This window comes from Canis lupus, chromosome 36 (genome assembly GCF_011100685.1).
Source record: "Canis lupus familiaris isolate Mischka breed German Shepherd chromosome 36, alternate assembly UU_Cfam_GSD_1.0, whole genome shotgun sequence".
Taxonomy (NCBI): Eukaryota; Metazoa; Chordata; class Mammalia; order Carnivora; family Canidae; genus Canis; species Canis lupus.
In genome coordinates this window covers 6,268,211-6,290,731 of record NC_049257.1, presented here as the reverse complement: position 1 = coordinate 6,290,731, position 22,521 = coordinate 6,268,211, and the positions used below count along the sequence as shown (strand labels likewise).

The following is a 22,521-nucleotide window of genomic DNA, read 5'->3' as shown; positions in this document are numbered from 1 at the left end:
TTAGATGGCAAGGAAGACTTCCAGGAGGTCAAATTATGAGCTACAGTGTTTGGAGCAGGCATTCTAGAAGTGATTCTGAGTGTGGATAGCAAGGGAAGACATTCGAGCCTAAATAATGACAGATTTTGAGCTTTAGAAGATAGGTCAGCAAGCTGTTTGGTCGAGATGTGAAGTGAATCAGCACAGGCATCACCCATATAAGCTTATAGTCCCTAACAAGGGATTGTTAGTGCCACAAAATCAGGCATTGCGAAAGATCATCCCACTCACAAAGCTCTGTTGAGGGCACGTTCAGTGGATTCCCGACAGTGCAATTACTTCAGATGGCTCTCAAGAGGTGCCAAAATATATCAGATCAGGGATCCCTGGGTGGCGCAGCGGTTTGGCGCCTGCCTTTGGCCCAGGGCGCGATCCTGGAGATCCGGGATCGAATCCCACGTCAGGCTCCCGGTGCGTGGAGCCTGCTTCTCCCTCTGCCTGTGTCTCTGCCTCTCTCTCTCTCACTGTGTGCCTATCATGAATAAATAAAAATTAAAAAAATATATATATCAGATCAACGTTTGCATTTGTGGCATTGTCTGCTGAAGATTACACTACAGTAGTTAAGCTTTTGGAATTACATGTTCCTGTTGGATCTGATGAACAAGAAAGTAACTTTTCTGTCTTGAGGAATAAGGAAGAGAAAATAACCTGAGAGATCTCACAAGACATTTGAGGCACACCGTTTAGAACCCCAAAAGGTGGTGATTAATTAAGGGGAGATTCAACTGAGAATGCTCTGGATAGATGGCAAAATCAATTGATTGTGGGTAATTAGAATTTTTATATCACCTAAGTAGAATATATCTTGAGTCACAAGTCATTTGTTGGGACTCAGCAATTACTAGTTTTGCACAACAAGGTAATGAATTGTGTAGGGGATCCCTGGGTGGCTCAGCAGTTTGGTGCCTGCCTTTGGCCCAGGGCGTGAACCTGGAGTCCCGGGATCGAGTCCCACGTCGAGCGCTCTGCATGGAGCCTGCTTCTCCCTCTGCCTTTGTCTCTGCCTCTCTCTCTGTGTCTCTCATGAATAAATAAATGGAATCTTGAAAAAAAAATTTAAAAAAGAATTGCTGGTATAGAAAATTGACCATATAGGAGATAAGGGTTGACTGTTACATGTTGGTTTTTTGAAGTTAATACACCCAAATTTACTTGATCAGAGTCCTATCTACTAGTATTTATGGCACTTCTTTTTCTGCGTGTCAGCCTTCTTCATCATCATCTCCCTTCTAAAAAGAACAGCCAAGGCGGCCAGCTGAAGGATCTGATGTGTAGAACAAGCTGGCATCCCATGCATCTCCCAGCCTTCGACCTGGACCCTGTGTGTTAGGCTTCAAAACACAAACTCCTAGAGACTTTTGGTCTGGTTTGAAATAAGCCACAGGATATGCTAATCAAATAAGCAATCTCCCACATACTTAAAAATAAGTGAGCCATGACACAGATCTGGGTGTATTTGTTTGTTTTCAATTCAGAAATCTGAAATCCTCTAACCCTTGCTCAGCTTGATGGTAACATAGATAATCTTAAAGAAGTCTTCACATAGCTGTTTCCTGGAGCACATGATACACCTCGTGTACTAAATCAGATATCAAGAACTTACAGTGATGAACGTCACATAATGTCATCCAGGTACATGAAATACCAGGTACCCTGTAAAAGAAATGCAGCCCTTTCAATATCAGAAGTATTTCACTTCTGGGTGGCATTTTTATTAACAACAGGCATCTCTCAAAACAGTGCTCTGTCTCATAAATAGCTAAATGGGCTTTCATAAGATTTTGTACACTCTCCCTCCCATTAGTTTGCAAAATGAAATAAGACCCTATTTTATCCATGACCATATCCCTAGTTCTTAACACTATACCTTGCACACAGTAGGCACTCAATAAACTGTTGAGTTGAAACTGCTAAATAGACCAGAGAGAATTTTAACAGAGGAAAGAAGCTTTTAAAATTTTATTTTGCCTCACGTGGAGTACTGGGGGCACTCCCATTTCCCTAAAACAAGGAGCCAATGACTATGTAAAAAAAAATCTCTTCATTTCTAATGGTTGTAATTCTTTTTACATTTTTTTAAGATTTATTTCTTTATCTGAGAGACCGAGCATCAGTGGGAGGGGCAGAGGAAGAAGGAGAGAAAATCTCAAGCAGGCTCTGCACTTAGCACAGAGCCTGACGTGGTGCTTGATCCCACTACCCTGAGAGATTACAACCTGAGCTGAAACCATAAGTTGGACGCCTAACCTCCTTGCACCACCCAGGCACCCCTGGTGATAATTATTTTTAAAAAAAGAAATTTGTTTTCCTAAGATATGGATACCTGCCAATATCAAACTGTTTTAAGTACTTACCTTTTTGCTTTCAGGGGGAGAAAAATATCTTAATGACAGCATGGAGTAAATGTAGTTCTTGAAAGATTCAGCTACATCCTTTTCCATTTGTTTCATTTTGAATAATCTATTTGCAAACATGTCATTGCTCACTTGATATTTACTGCATCATTCTATGTTTTTAGCAGGCTTTATTGTTACACGAAATGGCTTTTTTTTTTTTTTTTTTTTTGACAGCACATAGTCTAGAAAAATGATAATGTATTGCCAGCACCTTACCACAGACAGGGCATGTGGCCTTTGAGCATATGTGGAGCTTTATGCTCCCAGGGATTGCTGCCTAAATGCTTTTGTTCACAGCTCCCCGGCGCGGCAGCCTGTAGTGAACTTACGGAGAGTGTCCAACCTGGTTGCCTTCTTTCTCTGGAAGCAGTGATGCTAATGGAGGAAAATGGCCCATTTGCATTACTCATCGTGCCAAGTCAACTCTTTTTTGAGAAATGTTAAATTTCAGTCTGCAAGCCGTTCTTTATAGTGCCTCTAGGTAGAACTGTGTCCTCAAAGTGAAGTCCCCCACGGTGGGAGCAGCACAGAATTTACTATATTCCTTTGCCCTGTGAGATTATGGGGAGTATAAACAGGTCATTGGAGAAACTGTGCGATAACCATAAGGACCTTTAGATTCGCGAATAGGGAGATCTGGCTTCTCTCTGAGTTCTCTCTTTGACCTTAGATATCAAGGTGATGGGGACGCCTGGGGGGCTCAGCAGTTGAGCATCTGCCTTTGGCTCAAGTCTTGATCCCAGGGTCCTGGGATCCAGTCCCGCATCAGGCTCCCCGGGGAGAGCCTGCTTCTCCCTCTGCCTGTGTCTCTGCCTCTCTTTGTGTGTCTCTCATGAATAAATTATAAATTTTTTTAAAAAGCTATCAAGGTGAGATATCTTCAGGCCTGGCAGAAGGACACTCCTAACTCAGGCAGGTTTGCCCTTTATCTGTCCCTTCTACAAAGCTGTGTTCTCCTGGCCCTCATTTCCACCTGTTCCAGACAGCCCAGTTGTAGATTTAAAAGCATCATCACTGATTAGAAAGCCCTCTTGCTTCATTGCATCCATTTACTTTACCTTTGGAGATTGTTGGTGGCTGCAGGAATTTCCAAAAGTCTTTTTTTGAAAAGACAAACAGGGTAATTCATCTTCAGTCCAGGATTTGGCCCTAGTCTATCTTCCTTCCCACCCATTTGCCTTAACCAAAAGTTTCCTGTTCAGAAAGGCCTGAAGGGCTGGGGGCCGGAGGGGGGGGGAGTGGGGGAGGTATTGGAGTCAGAAGGTAAACAGGCCTGGCCAAGGTTCACTGGTATTCTCACCAGACTCCTGACATTTTTGCTCTCACCTTCTGGTTCCCGTAGTAGCTGGCTTCCAGAAGTGAGCTCACATTCCAGCCTGTCCCTCTGGACTGCTTCACACCAGGGAGAGGAGGAAGGCATGCCAAACAACAGCCTAGACAGCTCGCCGAGAAGGAATTACAGTTGGGTTTTTTGTTGTGTTTTGTTTTTTGGCAGAGAAGTGTTGAGAGGCACTATTGCTTCCACCCTGTCATTAGTGGGTGGGTAATAGTGATATAAAATAAGAGATGAATTAGGATAATAAGAGGCAAAGGAGAAAGGAGTAAATTTTCCACAAGTAATATTTTTCTCTTCCTGGTTATTTAACTTCGAAACAGAACTTGAAAGTAGTAATCACAGTTGTACAGTAGACAAAGGACAGAATGTGAGAACCAGACAGGAAGGTGTGATTGCCTTTATTACGTTAACTGGAAACGTACAGAAATTTGCACAACCTTCAGGAATATACTGCTATTTCCATTATGGAAAGCAAAGAAAATGAAAAGTCATGGGTGGACTACCATGCCACCTCCTCCCCCTCCCCATCCTCCCCTCTTTTCTTAACTAATGAGTATGTATTGTATGAGAGTTTCTGCATCTTTTGCTTTTCTGTTAGTTTTTTGAGTTCTTCGGATCATTTTATGATGTGGATATATATAGTTAGGCAACCCCAGGAGGGATGATTAAAGGCACAGAAAAAACTTTAAACAGTGTGGGTGGGTGTTTTGCCTTTCTTACAATGTACAGCTATCTTCAAGGCTGTGCTCCACAGATAAACAGATGAAACCTATGTGTATTCATTCATTGATTCGACCGAAATGCAGTGAGCACCTACAACATGCCAGACGCTTTGGCCTTGGGGATGCAGGGATGAAAGAAGCAAGCGTCACTGCCCCCGTGGAGCTTACACGCCAGAGGGGAAACGCACCAAACAAATCACTGCACCTCCAAGTTGTTCTCACTGCTGTGAACAAAATACAAATAAAAATTAAAAAAAAAAAATTTTAAATATAGTGTGAGCAGTATAAATGAGAATTTGTGTTCTCCTGGGGGAAGTAAAGGCCTCTTGGAAGAATTATGCCGGGAAGCTAAAGGAGCATTTTTAAGGTGGGGGAGGGAAGGGTGACACAATCTTATTTACATTTGGGGATTTATCAGCAGAATTTAAAACAAATGTGTCCAGGACACCTGGGTGGCTCAGCAGTTAAGTGTCTGCCTTCAGCTCAGGATGTGACCCCAGAGTCCTGGGATCGAGTCCCACATCGGGCTCCCTACAGGGAGCCTGCTTCTCCCTCTGCCTGTGTCTCTGCCTCTCTCTCTCTGTGTCGCTCATGAATAAATAAAATCTATAAATTAATTAAATTAAATAAATAAATAAATAAATATCCACACATAAAGAAGCACAAAAGTGAATCAGAAGATTCCTTTGGTTCCTCAGAATAGCTCTTTAAATGTGTTCATTAAACTCTTGTTTGAAAATAATAACTAATATATTTTCTGTACAGTCTTCACCAGTAGATAATCTTATAAGGGTCTGAGAAGACGTTTGCTTTGAAGTGTCTCTTTCCTGACAGCCCTGGACAGCAGCTGTTGACAAAGAGATTCAGTTACACTTTGTCATCCATACACATGTAATTCTGATTTTATATCATTTGTCCCCATTGACTCAGCTCCTACAGAACCTTTATTGTGTAAGTTTGCGGATGGAGGACAGAAGAAGAGACAAAACCCAAACAAATACATCCCCAATGGAAGACCATGGCATAGAGAAGGAGAGGTGAGACTTGTAAGTCCCTTCTTGAGACTTCAGCGTGGGTGTATGGTCGCGAGAGCGTGTGTGACTCGGTACCCCTGTGGCATCCTGGCTGCCACACTTCTGAAATAGGTGCCAGATTCAGACTTTAAAATCCAGATAAGGTCACTTTAAAGCTCTTCCCAATGGATGTGGTGCTAAGAGAGTGACGCCCTCCCAGATGGACAGATAGATGGTGGGTAGAGAGCTGTGATCACCAGCTAACTGCATATAACGTAAAAGGGCGTAAGTAACATCCTGATTCAAGAATGTCGAGGGTAAAGTGCCATCCAGTGGAAATGTTCTAGAGTCTGCACTGTCCAGTGATAACCACGAGTCACATGTGGTTATTTGAGCACTTGAGATAAAGCCAATGTGCTGGAGGGACTCCATGTTGCCTTTAATTTTAAAGAGCTGCCCACAGCTAATGACTACCAAACGGGACAGAGCAAACGTAGAGCTCAATTCTCAATATTGACTTTATGTTTGTTCCAAAGGAAACTTTCAATTTTATCTAATGCTACCAAACTATCTCTATTTTATGTTGCCATGACTCTAAGAAATGGAATTTTTAAACCATGCCCTTGCGGGTAAGTGATTCTATTTCTTTGCTTTCCCATAGGCTGGAATGACACTTACTTATGACCCAACCACAGCTGCTATACAGAACGGGTATGTCATTAAGATAAATGCATAATGGCTTGAGGGAAAATGTGAAGGTGGAAAATATCAGACATTTGTCCCGGGAATTATTCTTTTTAAAGGATGACTTAATAAAGGCTTTTGTGTTTGTTCTAGATTTTATCCTTCACCATACAGTATTGCTACAAACCGAATGATCACTCAAACTTCTCTTACACCCTATATTGCATCTCCTGTATCTGCCTACCAGGTTTGTACCTTTAGGATTCAAGAGTATGACAACTTGTCGGCCGTGAATCGCTGCTCCATTTTTATGTGTCTTAAAATTTTGAACATTTATAATGAAATTTAAGTCAAATGTTACGCAGCTTGGATACCCAATTTAGAAGAAGCTACTTTTTATTTGACAGAGTGATTTGCTTTTATGTATAGGAGAATATAAAACAAGGGAAAATGGTTATCAGTTGTCAGTCCTTGAAATCACAGCAGTTTAGAATTTAGGATGAACCCAAATGCTTCCTCCACAGCGGGCTCTGCTGTTGGACACCGTGTGTCCCAGAAGTTGAAACTTAAAAAAGAAGTAACATTAGGTAAAAACAGAAGAGGTATGCACCTTTGCCTTTGTTTTTTCATCAGCAAGGAGTAAGAAATGAGCAAGTAAACATGCTAATAAATACAGATGTGTCTCTATCAGGTAACATTAAATGTGCAATCCAGTGAGACTTGAGGCAAAAAAAAAAAAAAAAAAAAAAAAAGGAGGTGACTCCCTGTTTAAACAGGTTATTTTGAAGAGGCTTTATCTTAAAATAAATTCCCAACTTAGAACCAAGATCTCATTAAGCACCGTGTTATAATCTGGATTTGGTTTTATTGCAGGGTTAGCTCCTCTTCCCCAGGAACCCAGTGGTGTACAGTGTGTGCATATACACATCTCTCCTCCTGTGTCAGAGTACCTCTGCCAGGGTTACGGCCTCGCCCAGACAGAAACATAATAACAGAGTTCAATCACAGACACGTGGGAATAGAGTTCTCTTTTGTTGACTGTTGAGATCCTGTGTGACTAAATTCTTGTGTATTCTTGTTTTTAAAACAATTGGATTAGATGTTGTAGCCCTGATTTCTGGGGTTAGGGGACTACAATACCTAATACTGGTGTTATTTTACTTCTGTAAGCCTCAGTTTCCTCATCTTTAAAATGGGGATAATAATAGTCTTCTTTCTCATAGGCTTGTTATAAAAACAAACTGAGACTCTGTGTAAAGCGCTCAGCACAGTACCCTGCTTAATCATTAGCGGTCAGTAAATGTCAGCTGTGATCGTTATCATCATCATTAATATATATGCAGGACTAGCAGGCTGATGAGAGTATATTCATTATACCTTTTAAATAAGGAATTGGTCAGCTTATGCAGTATCATGAAGGTGGTTCTGTCCTAGAACTTAAAAGTAGCTTCGAATGATAAAGAATAAAGTAGCTTCATGGTGGGAAACACATGAAAAGTTGTGCAGGAGCATTTGTGGCCTCCCTTGGGTTTTAAGTCTTTCCTCTGTCTTTCCCTGAGTTGTCCCTCATTTTTTCTTTTATCTCTCTGGGTTTTTATGTTACTTGGGCTGGCACTTCATTTTGGGGGCCATAATATTCACTCATTTAATGCCTCTTTCGTTATTGTGGACTTAAAATTCCTATATTTTCCCTGACTGAATGAGACTGTGAGATCTCTCTAGCGCACCTTCCCTAATTAACAATTCCCTAATGAATGGTAGTCTTTTTTAACTTTTTGAACTTGGAAACGTCTGCCATTTATGTAGATCACTAAAAAGAGGAACAAGTAAGCTTATCCTCAGGCAGATAATTGTGCATATTAATTTGGATGTGTGCTGCTGTCGCTCTTACAGCTATCAGTGCCACCACCTCTTTCTGCCCCTCTTTACTGTCAGGCATTGAGCATTTTGGCCACAGAATTGTTTTCATAGCATGAGAAAAATTAGGAGGCTAGTATTAGTAGATTTGATAAACCTAACCAGAAACATTTCATTCCCAAGGCCTCATTGCTTCTCTTGGCATTCTGTGTGTCCCTAAAATACATGTAGAATTTCATTCCATTTGTCCAACACTCAGTGCTGTATCCTGTAAGACTGAGGTTCTTAGGGTCAGCAGATGAGCTTTCAGTGGTCTCAGGATTCTCTTCCATTGTTTGCAAAATGTTGCTTTTGTGAATGTAATTAGCTGGGGGGTGGAGGGAAGCTCTATTTCTTTCATCAGGTTTTCAGAGGGACCCATGACCCAAAGGAGGGTAGAGAACCAATGGTAAAGAATTCACAGAACAGAGATTATTATTCCCATTTTATAGTTAGGGAAAATTGAGGAATAGAAATTGACAGCAGCTGATTTGTTGCTGAAGAAAGAAAATTGGATTAGATGTTCTAGCTCCCTAACCCCACAATGCTATAAGCTATTAGATTATTAAGACCACTTGAAAGCATACAAAAACTGAGAGCATCTGGCCCCACTTGGGGTCCACAGGGAGCTGCTCTCCTCCCCATGATTTATTCAGTGAAGGCCTTGCACTCATGTTGGAGTGGGCCCTTCGCCACTAAACCACCATATGCTTATACAATTGGATTTGAGAAATTGGCATCTGCAAGAAACCTCCAGTACCCCAATGGGGAAAGGCTGCAGTCCAGATAACTGAAATGTTAACAAGGCAGAAGCACTTAACTTTGGTCTGCCTTAGGTGGCAAAGGAAACCAGAGAAAACAAGTATCGGGGCTCTGCTATCAAGGTAAATCACAATACATTCTTCCCCATGACTTTTCCCCATATCCTTTCTGTAGAACCTCTGAAGTTAACAGTGGGGGATAAGAGACAGGAGGGTTTTATTGTTAAAGAGTTAGAGACTGAACTTATTTTTTAAAAATTATATAGTCTCAGGAAAGCTCTGGGCATCGAGAACTGGACTGATATTTTTTCTCTTGAGCGGCAAGACTGCACAGGCTTGCTTTCCTGCCACGGAACCTGACTCTCGTGTGTGAGCCCTCAGAGGGTCCTCTGTGCACGTGCCCTATTGACTGTACATGTCACGATCTAGTTACTAAAGTTTAATTTTCTAAATCTGATTCTCAGATTTTTTATTTTCCACACTAACTAGAAATTGTTGACCACCAGACGAGATTTCTGAAACCTAACATCCTGAGTATCAAAGAGGGATTGAATTTCGTTATTCTTTTTAAGTAAGCACATACTTTAAGGATTAGTTTGTAATAACGAGATGTGCTGGAATTAATTCTCATTCATCTGTATTCCTGAAGTGCCTAGTTCCTACCTTGACTATCATACTTTTCACTATTTGAGGTGTTTACTTGTTTATCTCCATTCTTAGTAAATTTCTTGAGGGTGGGGCCCATGTCATATTTGCCTTTTTCTCCCTGATGCCTGGTACTCCGTAAATACTTCTTGAATGGGCAAGTGGAACTTGGTTTTAAATAATCATTTCATCCTATTCAGAGTGACCAGTTTGCCAAGAACTCTAACTGCCTTAATCTCTTTAATCATTGATAGTATTGCTTCCTTATTTTCCTTCTGTAGATTTTAACATGATTAAAAGAGCTCTAGAGAAATAGGTAGCATTCCAATAGAAATCAATTTTTCTTTCAAAATCCTCCTTTTTCCAGGTGCAAAGTCCTTCTTGGATGCAACCTCAACCGTATATCCTACAGCACCCCGTAAGTTTTTCAGCATTTTAATGGCTTAATGGTTTGCAACTGAGCTGTGTATACATTTAGAAGACCACATCCTCTGGGTTAAAGCCTTTTGTCAAAGACAGTCTGGGATTTGGGAAGTTTTAAGCATGGAGTGTGAGAATGTACAAATTCATTATAAAACCTCCTCCCACACTTGCCTTCAAACAAATTGATAGTTGACATTAAATCAAGTTTGCAATATAAGAACTTAAAATATATTTGAAGCAGGGTACTATCTTCTTCTCCATACCAGTTCTGTAGAATGCCACACAATTGAATTTTTAAAATTTCAAGTTTTAAATTGGTCTATTTTTAGCAGCTGGTATAAAACAGCTCACATTTTTTATGTATTCATTCCATTTAATGCAAATATAAAATGTTCAAAAGTGAGCTAGAGATTTTTACCAGTGTTATTTAACCTCTCTGTAGTAATTATAAATACTAAAGCAGTAATGTTTTGCTTAGGTGAATGTGATTTCTTTAGTGACTTGAGCATTTGTCATTCTTAATGTACATATTACATTTTTTAATTGAGTTACACTTCACAGTAATAGTGTATTTAATGTTTTATTTTGAAGATACGTAAGATCCAGTTTGCTAAAGCATACATTTTTAAAAGTTGAAAAATAAAGGTGGAGAACAAAATCACATAAAAAGCTAACAGTGCCCAACACAGTAACCTACGTGACTAGCATGAGAAAGCCACACATTTGACCCTAAATTTCTAGTAACTAAGGCAAAATGGGAATTCTAATATGCAAAACAGTTCATAGTACTTAATAAGAGAAAAACAGATCACACCATTGTTGGCCTTAAGATAAGGCAGGAATTTCTCTTGGGGCAGCTCCTAAAGAGGACACCATGTAATAGAAGACTTTATATATGAAACAGTGCTCTAGGGACACGTTCTAATCAGGAAGTTGCTGAGATGATTTGACACAGCAGATAAAACATGCTTAGTTGATAACACGGGGGACGAGCTCTCTGATGACGTGTGTGTGTGTGTGTCTCTATCTGTCTGTATAAGCATTGCCACACATTTGTCTCTACACGCATAATCTTGAACAGTAGCTCCTACAGATGAATGAAAAAAGAAGCAGGAAATTCCTTCAGCATATTCTGGGCTTCTGAATCATGTCCATGTTACCACACACTTCTTGATGATGCACGCTAAAAATTTAAAAAGAAGAAATTTTCTATGAAATGCATTAACAACAAACAGTTTCTGACACACATCTGTCTTTTTTGGGCAACTTTTAGAGACAAAGCCGGTACATGTCCCAGCTTAACATCTTCGAGGAGACAGTGGTAGTGTGTGCAAGAGGTTCCCATCTGAGGGCTTGATCCTTTTCCCCACCCAGCTGAGACTGCCTGCAGAATTCAAGTGCCTGCACACCAGTCTCTGCCCTCAGTTGTGTTCTGGTTGTCAGTAACAGTGGACTGAAGGGAGATACCGGCTGCAGTCATGCCAAAAACATTAATATTGGTAGGATGTGTCAGAATAATTGCACTCTCATGGAATTGGGTGATTGCAAAAGTGAGAGGAATGATATGATCCATAAGAATATTATATAGGATAAATTAGAGAAAATGCAAAAATTCAGAAATAGGATTAAATTTCAGTTTAAGACAGTGAATGTACCATTATGCAGTCATTAAAAATGATGATGATGATGGCTATGCACTAAGTTAGGTAAATATTTATAGTAGAATGTTAAGTTCAAAGCAAAAACCCAGAATATGAAACTGTTTATGTACCCTGGTTGCAACTCTGCAAACATGCCAAGGCTAGAATCTGGGCAGTAGTACCCCGACGGTGCTAACAGCCACGTATTAGGAAGAGGATGGGTTGTGGGTGATTTTTTTTGGGGGGGAGGTCCATTCCCTGCCCCCCCCCCATTTTAATTTTGTTTTAAATGACCAGAATTTTTTTCAGTGAAATCAAAGAATCTGAAATTGGATTATTAATCATATCTGAATCTCCTTCCCTTTCTTGGCACAAAATTATAGCTGAAAGTTCTGAGAAACAGTGGATGAAGAATGTGATCTTGATCCTGACAGCTTGATCTTGAATCAAATGATTATCTTGTACAGAACACTTTTAAACAAGATATTGTATTTATAAATACTCAGTATGGCCTATTGTTTTGTGGCTGCATGAAATATCAACTGTCATTTATTTTTTTAAAAATTAAGAAAGCTGGGGCGCCTGGGTGGCTTAGTTGGTTGAGTGTCTGCATTCGGCTCAGGTCATGATCCCAGGGTCCTGGGATGGAGGTTGCTTCTCCCTTTCTCCCTGCTTGTGCTTGCGCTTGTGCTCTCTCTCTCTCTTTCTCTCTGTCAAATAAGTAAATAAAATCTTTTTAAAAAAATTGAAAATTAAGAAAGCATTTCTGCAACTCCAGCTAGCTGGAAATAGTGTTTCCTACTACAGCTCCGCCTGCTGGACTAGCTTGCTTTACACTGGAGTGAAAGGAAAGGCAGGATGTTTAATGCAGTGATTTTGGTGAAATGAATGTTCTTTTAAAAGTTTTAAGAAGTATTATCTAGAAGGTTTTTAGGAAATTGTTTATGATACCATAAGCAAGTTTGAGAGGAGGTTATTTTGGTTTCACATTTCTCAACAAACTAAGGCATTTCCTTTGCAAAAGGAATGACACAATCTTAACTCCCTTCTTGAGTTTATCTTACTCTGCGCTTGTCTCCCAACTCCCTAGGGGGCCGTGTTAACTCCCTCCATGGAGCACACCATGTCACTACAGCCTGCATCTATGATCAGCCCTCTGGCCCAGCAGATGAGTCATCTGTCACTAGGCAGCACCGGAACAGTAGGTGGCAAATTAATATCATGTGTCTCAGCAAACAGAGGAGGGTAAATTAATGCAGCCTTTGTCTTCCCTCTCAGTTACAGGCTCTGTGATGTCAGAGATTATGTCCGAGCCCCTCTCACCCCTTACTTTGCCTTCCACATGATTAATTGATGACCTAAATGTCTATCCTTTGGGTATCTCTCCTTTACCAGAATTTGGCAACCACATACGAGCACACCTTGCCCTAATCTCTAATGCCATTCATTCACACTACAGACCTGGTGTCATGAAGCAAAAGATGAAAGTGATATGTGGTGGTAAAGGCAGGGAATTTTTTCCTCACTTCTTTTATGGAATTTGGGGGCACTGTGTCACAGTCTTAGGATTGACTGACTTCTCCAAAGTCCAGGAGACTTGGGTTGGGTTTTGAGGTTGAGCCTGTACTGGATGAACTTCCAGGGTTGATATTTATCAACATAACATTTAGATGGTAAGATGGCCGGAGGCTTTTATTGCAGACCATATCGATGGTGGCTGAAAAGAACAAAGGGAAGTATGTTTTCCTCCCTTACATTCAAAACCAGCAGCAGCTTCCTGTGAAGGCTCAATCAGGTCCACACACATCCAGTGAGATCAGTAAGAAAGCCTGGTTGCCTTTGGAAAAGTATGACTATCCGCATCAGGAAAGCAAGGGTCCATTTCCTTTTCAGCCGTGATCTAGTAAAGATCTAGCAAGTCATTTACTCCTTGGGTCTCCACCTATGGAGATAATTCTAGATACTAATTCAGGGGGCTGCTGGAAAAAAATGAGGTCCTTTGAGAGAAGACCTTCTAAAATAGCACATTTTAGTGATACTGAGTTATTGAGAATGAGAAGCCTTAGTGATCTTCACGAATGTATTTGTTAGGAAATCCAAAGAAAGTTGGGAGTTAGTTTGGACAACTTCGAAAAGTGGAGATATTCACTTTGCTTTCCATATGGCATACTTACTAAGCTTTGAGGTAGCTTGTTTAAACTTCTTCTTTGAGATTTCCAAATACTTGACATCCCATCTCAAAATTCTCCAGGCACTCAGAATTTTGCGTGGCTTATCATTTCCCATCCTGACCATATTCTTCTTTTCAGTACATGCCTGCGACATCAGCTATGCAAGGAGCTTATTTGCCGCAGTACACACATGTACAGACAACGGCAGTTCCCGTTGAGGTTGGTACAGACCATCTGATGGCCAATCTGGCAATGAGTAGTTTAAGAAATGGGTAAATTAGGTAGAACTCAAAGAAAAATCAATCAGAAGTCAAATATTTCCATAAAGAATTGAGTTTAGAAGGCATATATAGCTAGGGTTATTTTCAACTATGAAATGTAATTCTTCACATACAGATTAGTGTAGCAATATCCAGGCCATAACCCCCAAAACTCCCAGAACTGTTTTCCAAGCTTGTAGCACATTTCAAACCTTTCAAGAATCTGTCTTATCTCCTGCAAAGGGATACTTACAGGCAAATTAAGATAGAGCCGGAGTTTGCAATCCTAGTACCAAAGGTTATGTTAATAATAATAACTACAAGAAGAAATCAGTTATCACGAAGATAGTTGGAAAAAAAAAAAAAAAACACCAATGTTTCAGAATTGTAACAGGGATGAGAAGCAAACCACGCCTTTTTTAATAGAGGCTGTTAGGATAGCTAAGTAACTTTTAGTGCTTGTTATGGAAGATAAAAATATAATAATGATAGTAGAAGAAGACTACTATTTGTGTTACATTTGGACAGAAAGCAGAGAGAGACAAATACCATATGATCTCACTAATATGTGGAATTTAAGAAACAAAAGCAAACGAACATAAGGAAAGGGAAGGAAAAGTAAAAACCGAGAGGGAGACAAATTATGAGAGACTCCTCAACTATGGGAAACAAACTGAGGGTTGCTGGAGGGGAGATGGTGGGAGGATAGGGTACCTGGGTGATGGGCATTAAGGAGGGCACTTGATGTAATGAGCACCGGGTGTATATGCAACTGATGAATCACTAAATTCTACCCTAAAACATTATATGTTAGCTAATTTGAATTATATATTATATGTTAATAATAATACATTATATCTTATAATACATTATATGTCAACTAAATCGAATTTAAATTTTTAAAAAGATTTTTTAAAGGATTGGACAGAAAGCATAGCATTTTCTGCAAAGTACCCTTAAAATTCCAAGGAATTTATCATCCCAATCAATCCTACCCACTAAGCAGATCCCATAGGTTCCAATTGCAGAAATAGCCCTAGGACTGTGGTTGGATTATTTGGGGCATTCTTGTTGTGTTTTGTTTTCTGCTAATTGAATTTGTGTATTTATTGACAGCCACAGTTGCCAGAACCTATATTCCCTTATTTGCAATTCTGAACACACAATAAAATCTGAAAATAAAAACTCTCTTTATAACTGCCTTAGTAGTATCTGAACTGATACAAGACAAAAATCTTAGCCCACTTGCTGTGCATATTTCTATCTTTCTGTGTAGACCTGGTCATGTGTTTGGTGATCAGGTTTAGCCCTAGGCTGCTCTGGATATGTTCTGTAGTAGACCGCATATGCCTACCATTTTTCAAGTTCTAAAAACCAAAAATAGTGAATTCCAAGTCACATCTGGCTCCAAGGGATAAGATATTTGTTTGATAAATCATAGCTTGACATGAAAAAACAACTCATAAAAGTTGGGGTAGGAGGTTCTTTGGGTTTGTAAGACATCTTAACTCCTTAGGGAAATAATTAACCTTGAAAACCCTGCATAATACTAAGAAAATCACTTTTAACGAGTGCTTGTTTTTTAAGATGTGAAACTCAGACAGGAGGAGCAGAGTTTGGATTTCATTGCTCATGTCTCATCTGCTCTGCTTTGTTGTAGGAAGCAAGTGGTCAGCAGCAGGTGGCTGTCGAGACGTCTAATGACCATTCACCATATACCTTTCAACCTAATAAGTAACTGTGAGGTATGAGGGAAACATCTTTGTAACTGTAGGGCTCACGTCAAGGAACGTCTAGGATTCTTTTATCATAATGGTACTTAGAATAGCTAAGATTTGGTCACACCACCTGAATCATGGCCAAGGAATCCAGTATTACTGAAATGTTAAAATCCATGATTTTGTGGATTTGCAAATTGTCCCAAACGAACAGTGCCTTATTGTATTGAAGTCAAGTGTATGTCTGCTTTCTCATCCTCCTTACCCCTCCCACCCTAAAAACCTGTAACATTATCAGGACACCAGGTATCAAATTTGTCCTGCAATACATGTATCCAAATTTATATTGCTTTTAATACTCACAAGCTGAAGGAAATAGAGCATAAGATTTTGCTCCATCTAGTATTACAGGAGTATAGCAATATCTTGACTATGAATTTAATGTCAGTATCCTTAGATGGAGAGTTCTGGTGCTCAGGTAAAAGTATGCTGCGGGTCCCAAGTTCGAAAGGTGGAGTCAAGGCATAAAAACTGCCCTCAGTTCCAACATTTATTGGTTTACCACCAGTGAGGAGCACCACCTTGCCTTTCTCAAGCATGTATTACCTTTTAAATAAGTAAGAGGTCACAAAATTCTGTGCTGTATTATACCAAATGTACAAAAGCATTTATCTTTCATTTTTCTCTTCCAGATGTACAGAAGGGTGTTCTTACATGAAGAAGGGTGTGAAGGCTGAACAATCATGGATTTTTCTGATCAATTGTGCTTTAGGAAATTATTGACAGTTTTGCACAGGTTCTTGAAAACGTTATTTATAATGAAATCAACTAAAACTATTTTTGCTATAAGTTCTATAAGGTGCATAAAACCCTTAAATTCATCTAGTAGCTGTTCCCCCCGAACAGGTTTATTTTAGTAAAAAAAAAAACAAAAAAACAAAAAACAAAAACAAAACAAGATTTTTATCAAATATTATGATGCAAAAAAAAAAAAAAAAAAAAGGAAAAAAGAAAAAAAAAGTAAGAAAAAAAGAAAAGAAAAAGAAAACTTCAATTTTCTGGGTATGCACAAAGACCATGAAGACTTATCCAAGTGCATGACCGGATTTTTGTGGTTTTGTCCATTTTGTGTTTAATTTGCGTTTTCTTCAGCTGTATGAAATGGGCTCTGACGTTTAAGTAGTCCGACGTCCCCCATGGTGTTCTGTGCTTGCAGTGTGAGTGTCGCTGTACTCAGTGTTGCCCTCCGCGTCTCTCTTCTTAGCTCTCCCGTTTTTCTTTCAACGTAGTGTGAAGTGTCTTCTCCTTTTCTATGAATTCCAATTTGCCTTAACTCCTTTGATGCTGTAGCTGTTTCAGTAAAAGTTAGTTCAAACTAATGATGTAGAACGCTTTGACCAAATGAGCTGGTCTATTATGCCTTGTAAAAACAGCAGCATAGGGCTTTTAAAAGGTAGTCAATAAAAGTTGCTGAAATTTTGGCTTTTTTAAATATGTAGTAGGTGTTTTTAATGATTTTTCACATAATGTGTAAGGTAGTGAAATGCAAGAAGGGAAAAATGTTTTGTGTGAAACACATTTTCTGACTGGGGAACTTTTAATAGGGTAAATTGTTTGTAAGGCTGTACGCCAACAGTTTCCTCTGATAGTTTGACTGATTTAGGATATCTGCTGTATGATGCAATGTAAAGTCTTTTTTGCCTTTTTTCAGGAAAAAAAAAAACTAACTCGATGTTCTAGATTTAGTGTAGGTAGCGTTGGGGCTGGGGGCGGGGGGCGGGGGCGGGGAGTCACCGAATGTTTTGTCCTTCCTTTATACTAATGATAGTGCTTTAGAATGAGAATTATGCCTGAGATCTGGCAAATGGAAAAACGTTGCTATTGCAACTAAATGGCAAAAGCTAAAAGTAAGGATTTTATCTTCAAACATAAGCTGAGATATGAATAGAAGCGAAACGATTGGCTACTAGCTCTCTCTATTACATAAATTTGAGAAATAAAAATTCCTTGGCACTTTTAAAGGTAACTTCACCAAAGACCGAAGAGCCAGTAACCAGTAGCTCCACCTTGTCTCAGCATCCTATCTTCTGTGCTCTTTATTTTTGCCGGACCAGTTTGCGGTTAGGAGAATGTGCCTTTTTTTGTACCTTTGCATTTAGGTTTTATCATTTTAATTGATGTATGGACACACACAAACAAACAAAAAAGCATGAAGGAAGATTTGGATCCAAGCAGTGCCACACTTTACATCATCACTACAAGTGTTAAGTGTAAAGAGAAACCAATTTTGAAACTATGAAATTCCTGATTCATAAATACACAGTTATTTCTACTTTAGTACATATAAGATAATTCACTGTTATTAAAGCTCTTTTATTAAGACAATTGCATACGTTTGAAAAGCAATGGTAAATTAAGTTGTCTTCCAAAACTGTGTACTTGTCTGGTCAACTGTGTGTGATCAGTTATCTACCTCAGAGTCTGTTTTCTTTTGTGCTGGGACAGGTTGCTGGCCCTCCCTGTTTCCACAGACCAAATCCTCCTAGCTCAGGAGCTAGGGCTAAGCAGTTATTTCTTTCGAGTATTTTTTAGTTCTTAAATTTTATGCTTGTATTTGATTATAGATGTCAGTGACATTTCATAGTTTCAAAAGTCCTTGCTGCTCTGAGAAGTGTAGATTCTAGTGAAAAATTACATAGTCATAAGAGAAATGTGTTTTGTTTTTGTTTTTGTTTCCTTTTTTAAAGTTGTGGTATTATTGGTTCTATGCTCCCTGGAATATTAACTGCTTTGTGAAAGTCCAGACTGAACGCAGCACCCTCCTTGTACCTAGTACATTTATAAACCTGGGTCTCTCACTACTTGATATTTTTGCATTAGTTAAGACAGAAATTTGATAGCTCGGTTAGAAGGGAGGGGAAATCTGCTGCTAGATATGTCTGAACTAAGTGCCATACTCGTCTGGGTAAGATTTGGGAAACATAACCTCTGTACATACAAAAAAAAAAAAAATCAGTTAAACATCACATAGTAGACAGCCATTAAATTATAAAAAAAATTAATTTATGAAGAAAGACCTTTTGTACAGATTGAAAAAAAGATTTTCATAGAGATATCTATATGATCAAGAGAGTTAATTTTTTATTTTTGTTTTACTAGTGCCACAAACTTGCCAGTGGTAACTTATTTGTCCGGTTCAAGATAAACTCTGTAGTTTCCTTCCTAGGACTTGTTGTTAAACGCCAAAAGACATTTTTGAACTGTACATTTGATCAGATTGTTAGCTTTTTCTGTTTTATTTCTTTTGAAAACCTTTGAATAAAAAACATCTGAAATTTTATTTTTCCTGTCATCTTTTTTTTTTTTTAAGTAGGTTAAATGTATATCAGAATTTCATGCATTTCATTTCTGATCTCTTTCTTCAGCCCAGTCAGCGGGTTTGAAAGTGACTTGAAAATCAGTTCAGATTCACCCTGTACTCAAAATACATTTCCTTGAAAAGATTTGGAAAAACCTTCCCACCTCCTTTTTTTGGTCAAGGCCATGTATAGGCAGCAGGGACGTCAAGGACCATCAGCTGCCCGCATCTCATCTTGGCCAAAGCCCACCGCTGGTCTGTTCTGGAAAGCCAGAGAGCCAGGCTCCTCCGACTGTGGGAAGGACCCGCGCGGCGTCAAGCAAGCGCGGGCTCGAGCACTGGGGGGCCTCGGCCGGGCCTGGACGCCGTGGCCTCCTGCCCCGCAGGATTGAGGGTTCCCGCGTCCTGAGGCTCCTCGGCCACCCGGTGGCCCCGTCGCGATGCGGAGGGGTGGGGGGGGCGCTGCTGACCCTGTACACGGGGCGGGGCTGCGGCCGGGAAGGAACCAGGCCCCCTGCGGAGGACGCGGCCTCCAGGGAGGAGAGTGTCGGCAGGGGGTGGCCTCGCCCGCACCGGAGCTGGGTGGCGCTGGGTGGCGGCCGCCGGGCAGCTTAGAGACGCTCCTCGCCGCAGGCAGCTGAGGCCGGGGACAGCCGCGGCCTTCACGTGCCGGGTCACACCCGAGAGCACCTGCCGCCGAGGACCGCGGCCGCGGGGGGGTGGGGGGGCCGACGCCCTGGCGGCTGGCGAGCACGGGCCCCGCTGCACAGGCTGGGTGGAGGCTGGGTGGAGGCTGGCCGGCCCGAGGCTGGGTGGAGGCTGGTGGAGGCTGGGCGGAGGCTGGCCGGCCCGAGGCTGGGTGGAGGCTGGGCGGAGGCTGGCCGGCCCGAGGCTGGGTGGAGGCTGGTGGAGGCTGGGCGGAGGCCGGCGGAGGCTGGGCGGAGGTTGGCGGGAGGCGGGCGGAGGCTGGCGGCCACGCCAGGGGGCCCACGGCCGCGTTCCACCTGCGGGTCCACAAACACGGACTTGACGTTGGCAGTAGGAGGGCGGCGCCTGCCAGCCTGCGGGGCTCCAAGCCGGCTCGGGTGTGGCCGACAGCTCCCTTCCTCTGGAGGAGCCGAGGGGTCCCGCCGCCTTGGGGGGCTTGGCACTGGCACCCCCAGCCCCTGCCCAAGAAAGGCTGCGCACTTTGTGCCCTCAAATGGCAGCGCGATGAGACAAGCAGCGCGGAGCCCGCGCCCGCCCCACCAGCACGGTGCCCGCGCCCTGCAGCTCCTCCCGGGCCGCCCACGGTGCCCGCGCCCTGCAGCTCCTCCCGGGCCGCCCACCGTGCCCCCGCGCCAGCGGCTCCACGCGGCGGGGGGGGGAGGGGGGGGCGGCCGGACGCCGTGACTCCTCCGCGGGGCAGCGGGAAAGCGGGGCAGGTCCGCGGCTGCTCGGAATTGCAAACAGGCGGCTCTGGATTAAGAGCAAACGTGAAAGCTCCTCTTCGTTTCATGTTCGACGTGACTGCGAGGCTGAGCCTTGATCTGCGCTGTTGCATTGCTCGTTTGCAGGAGCTGCGGGTCATCAGGGGACGGCGGGGACCTCCTGCCGCCCAGGGCCCCCGACCCCACGCTCCCCGCTTGCACCCCCAGTGACGAGGCCCTTCCCACCTCACGGGCTCCCCGGGTCTGTTGGCACCAGCTGTCACACTGGCTGAAAGGGTCCGGTTGCAGCCGTGCGATTTCTTGGCGTCAGCCCTGGCTGTGCCCCCGACGTGCGGCGGCCTAGGCCAGTCATTCCCACTCCTGAAAAGACAGAGTGTGTGGACGGGGCAGGAGCGAGGACTGCGGACTCAGGAGGACGGGACAGTGACCATAAGGGGAGCACAAGGGGCCTTGAAGCTCTTCTATATCCTGATTGTGGTGGTCACAGAAATTAATGTGCTAAAATTCACAGAACTGTACACACACACCCAAATAAAGGCCTTTTAATGTGTGTCCACCTGTAAAACAAAATCTTTTAAAAAAATGCGACAAGTCGGTCATTCTTCAGGTGTGGAAAAGTGCTGGCTCCGTGATTCTGTGGGTCAGCGCTCCTTGGGCTCTAGGTGCCCGCCTTCAGCTCAGCCTCCAGATGCCCCACAGGTGACCGGGGGCAAAGCCTAGAGCCCGGGGAGTAGCCGGGCCTCCCCTATCTCCCCTGTTGGTCCTATCCGAATACCTACAGGTGAAATGGTTTCCAGGTTGACTTCTCAGACACACCGCAGCTCTAAAAGCTTGTAGCTAATTGAAATGTTGATTTTTTTTTTTTTGGTCACAATAATTGCAATAAATACATGTAATGGAATATTATACAGTCTTTTTTTTTTTTTTAAGATTTTATTTATCCATGAGAGAGAGAGGCAGAGACACAGGCACAGGGAGAAGCAGGCTCCATGCAGGGTGCCGACTTGGGCCTCGATCCTAATACCCCAGGATCACACCCCGGGCTGAGGGTGGCACTAAGCCGCTGGGCCACCTGGGGATCCCCACGCAGGGTACTTTTTATTTTATTTATTTATTTTTTTTAGGGTACTTTTTAAATAGCATCATGCGTGGGCAGCCCCGGTGGCCCAGCGGTTTAGCTCCGCATTTAGTTCAGGGCCTGATCCTGGAGACCTGGGATCGAGTCCCACATCGGGCTCCCTGCATGGAGCCTGCTTCTCCCTCTCTCTGTGTCTCTCATGAATAAATTAATAAAATCTTTTAGTAAATAAATAGCGTCACGCGGCCTGTCTACCCTCTGTCACATGTTCTGCACGTGCCAGATTGTGGATTTGCCTGCCTAGTTTTCTGAACAGCCCCCCACCCCGACCCCCCGACTAAATCTTGAGAACTCGTATATTTATGACTTTCTCCTCAAAAGTCTCCGCAGGAATCCCATTAAATCCGCACTGTCACACACTGTGCTTTGACCCATGCCTGACAGCAGGAACATTGTTCCTGGCCCTCTTGCCTCTTAGCTTCCTACTTGAGAAATACTGAAGGAACATCTTTCATTCTTGCTTTATAGTTTTTTCCCCAATGTTTTAGTTCTGTCTTAGAGGGAAGAGGTTCTGTTTCCCTCAACTCTTGCTCTTCCAGTGATCCTTTTTATTTGGTTTATAAACTTTTCATTTACAAAACTTGGAAGCAATTTATAGGAGACACAACAAAACATTTAAAACCAGGGCTTGGGAGGTTAACAGTGAAGAGAGAAGGAGAGCACAGAAGGTAACCCTGCAAGGCCAAAAGGCCTCCACCAACCCTATAGTCGAAGCTCCATTTTGAGTTTCCTAGCAGCCGAGGTGAAAAGGGAAAACGGTACACACACCTGTAACACTTGTCAGTGTGTTGACAAATCCTCTGAAAAAAAGACGGTATTATTAGCATTGTTTGGAGACCCCCACAGGAGGCCCTGGGCGGTGTCCACCCTCTTCCTCTGCCAAAACGG

At 42.2% G+C, this 22,521-nt stretch overlaps 1 protein-coding gene across 9 annotated transcripts in view; it reads left to right on the top strand.

Annotated features, from left to right (window-relative positions):
* The window catches only part of RBMS1 (RNA binding motif single stranded interacting protein 1), a 213,976-nt gene extending 194,929 nt beyond the window's left edge, over window positions 1-19,047 (top strand). For 6 of the 9 annotated variants that reach the window (XM_038584638.1, XM_038584637.1, XM_038584644.1 and 3 more), the window contains 9 exons: window positions 5,427-5,542; window positions 6,171-6,220; window positions 6,347-6,440; window positions 8,926-8,973; window positions 9,863-9,913; window positions 12,649-12,759; window positions 13,868-13,948; window positions 15,650-15,734; window positions 16,400-19,047. In XM_038584638.1, the coding sequence (XP_038440566.1) occupies window positions 5,427-5,542; window positions 6,171-6,220; window positions 6,347-6,440; window positions 8,926-8,973; window positions 9,863-9,913; window positions 12,649-12,759; window positions 13,868-13,948; window positions 15,650-15,727 (629 nt within the window). In that variant the 3' untranslated portion in view covers window positions 15,728-15,734; window positions 16,400-19,047. The remainder of the gene's footprint in view (window positions 1-5,426; window positions 5,543-6,170; window positions 6,221-6,346; window positions 6,441-8,925; window positions 8,974-9,862; window positions 9,914-12,648; window positions 12,760-13,867; window positions 13,949-15,649; window positions 15,735-16,399) is intronic. The other 3 variants (XM_038584640.1, XM_038584642.1, XM_038584643.1) reach the window with 3 other exon arrangements.
* The last annotated feature ends 3,474 nt before the right edge of the window (window positions 19,048-22,521 follow it).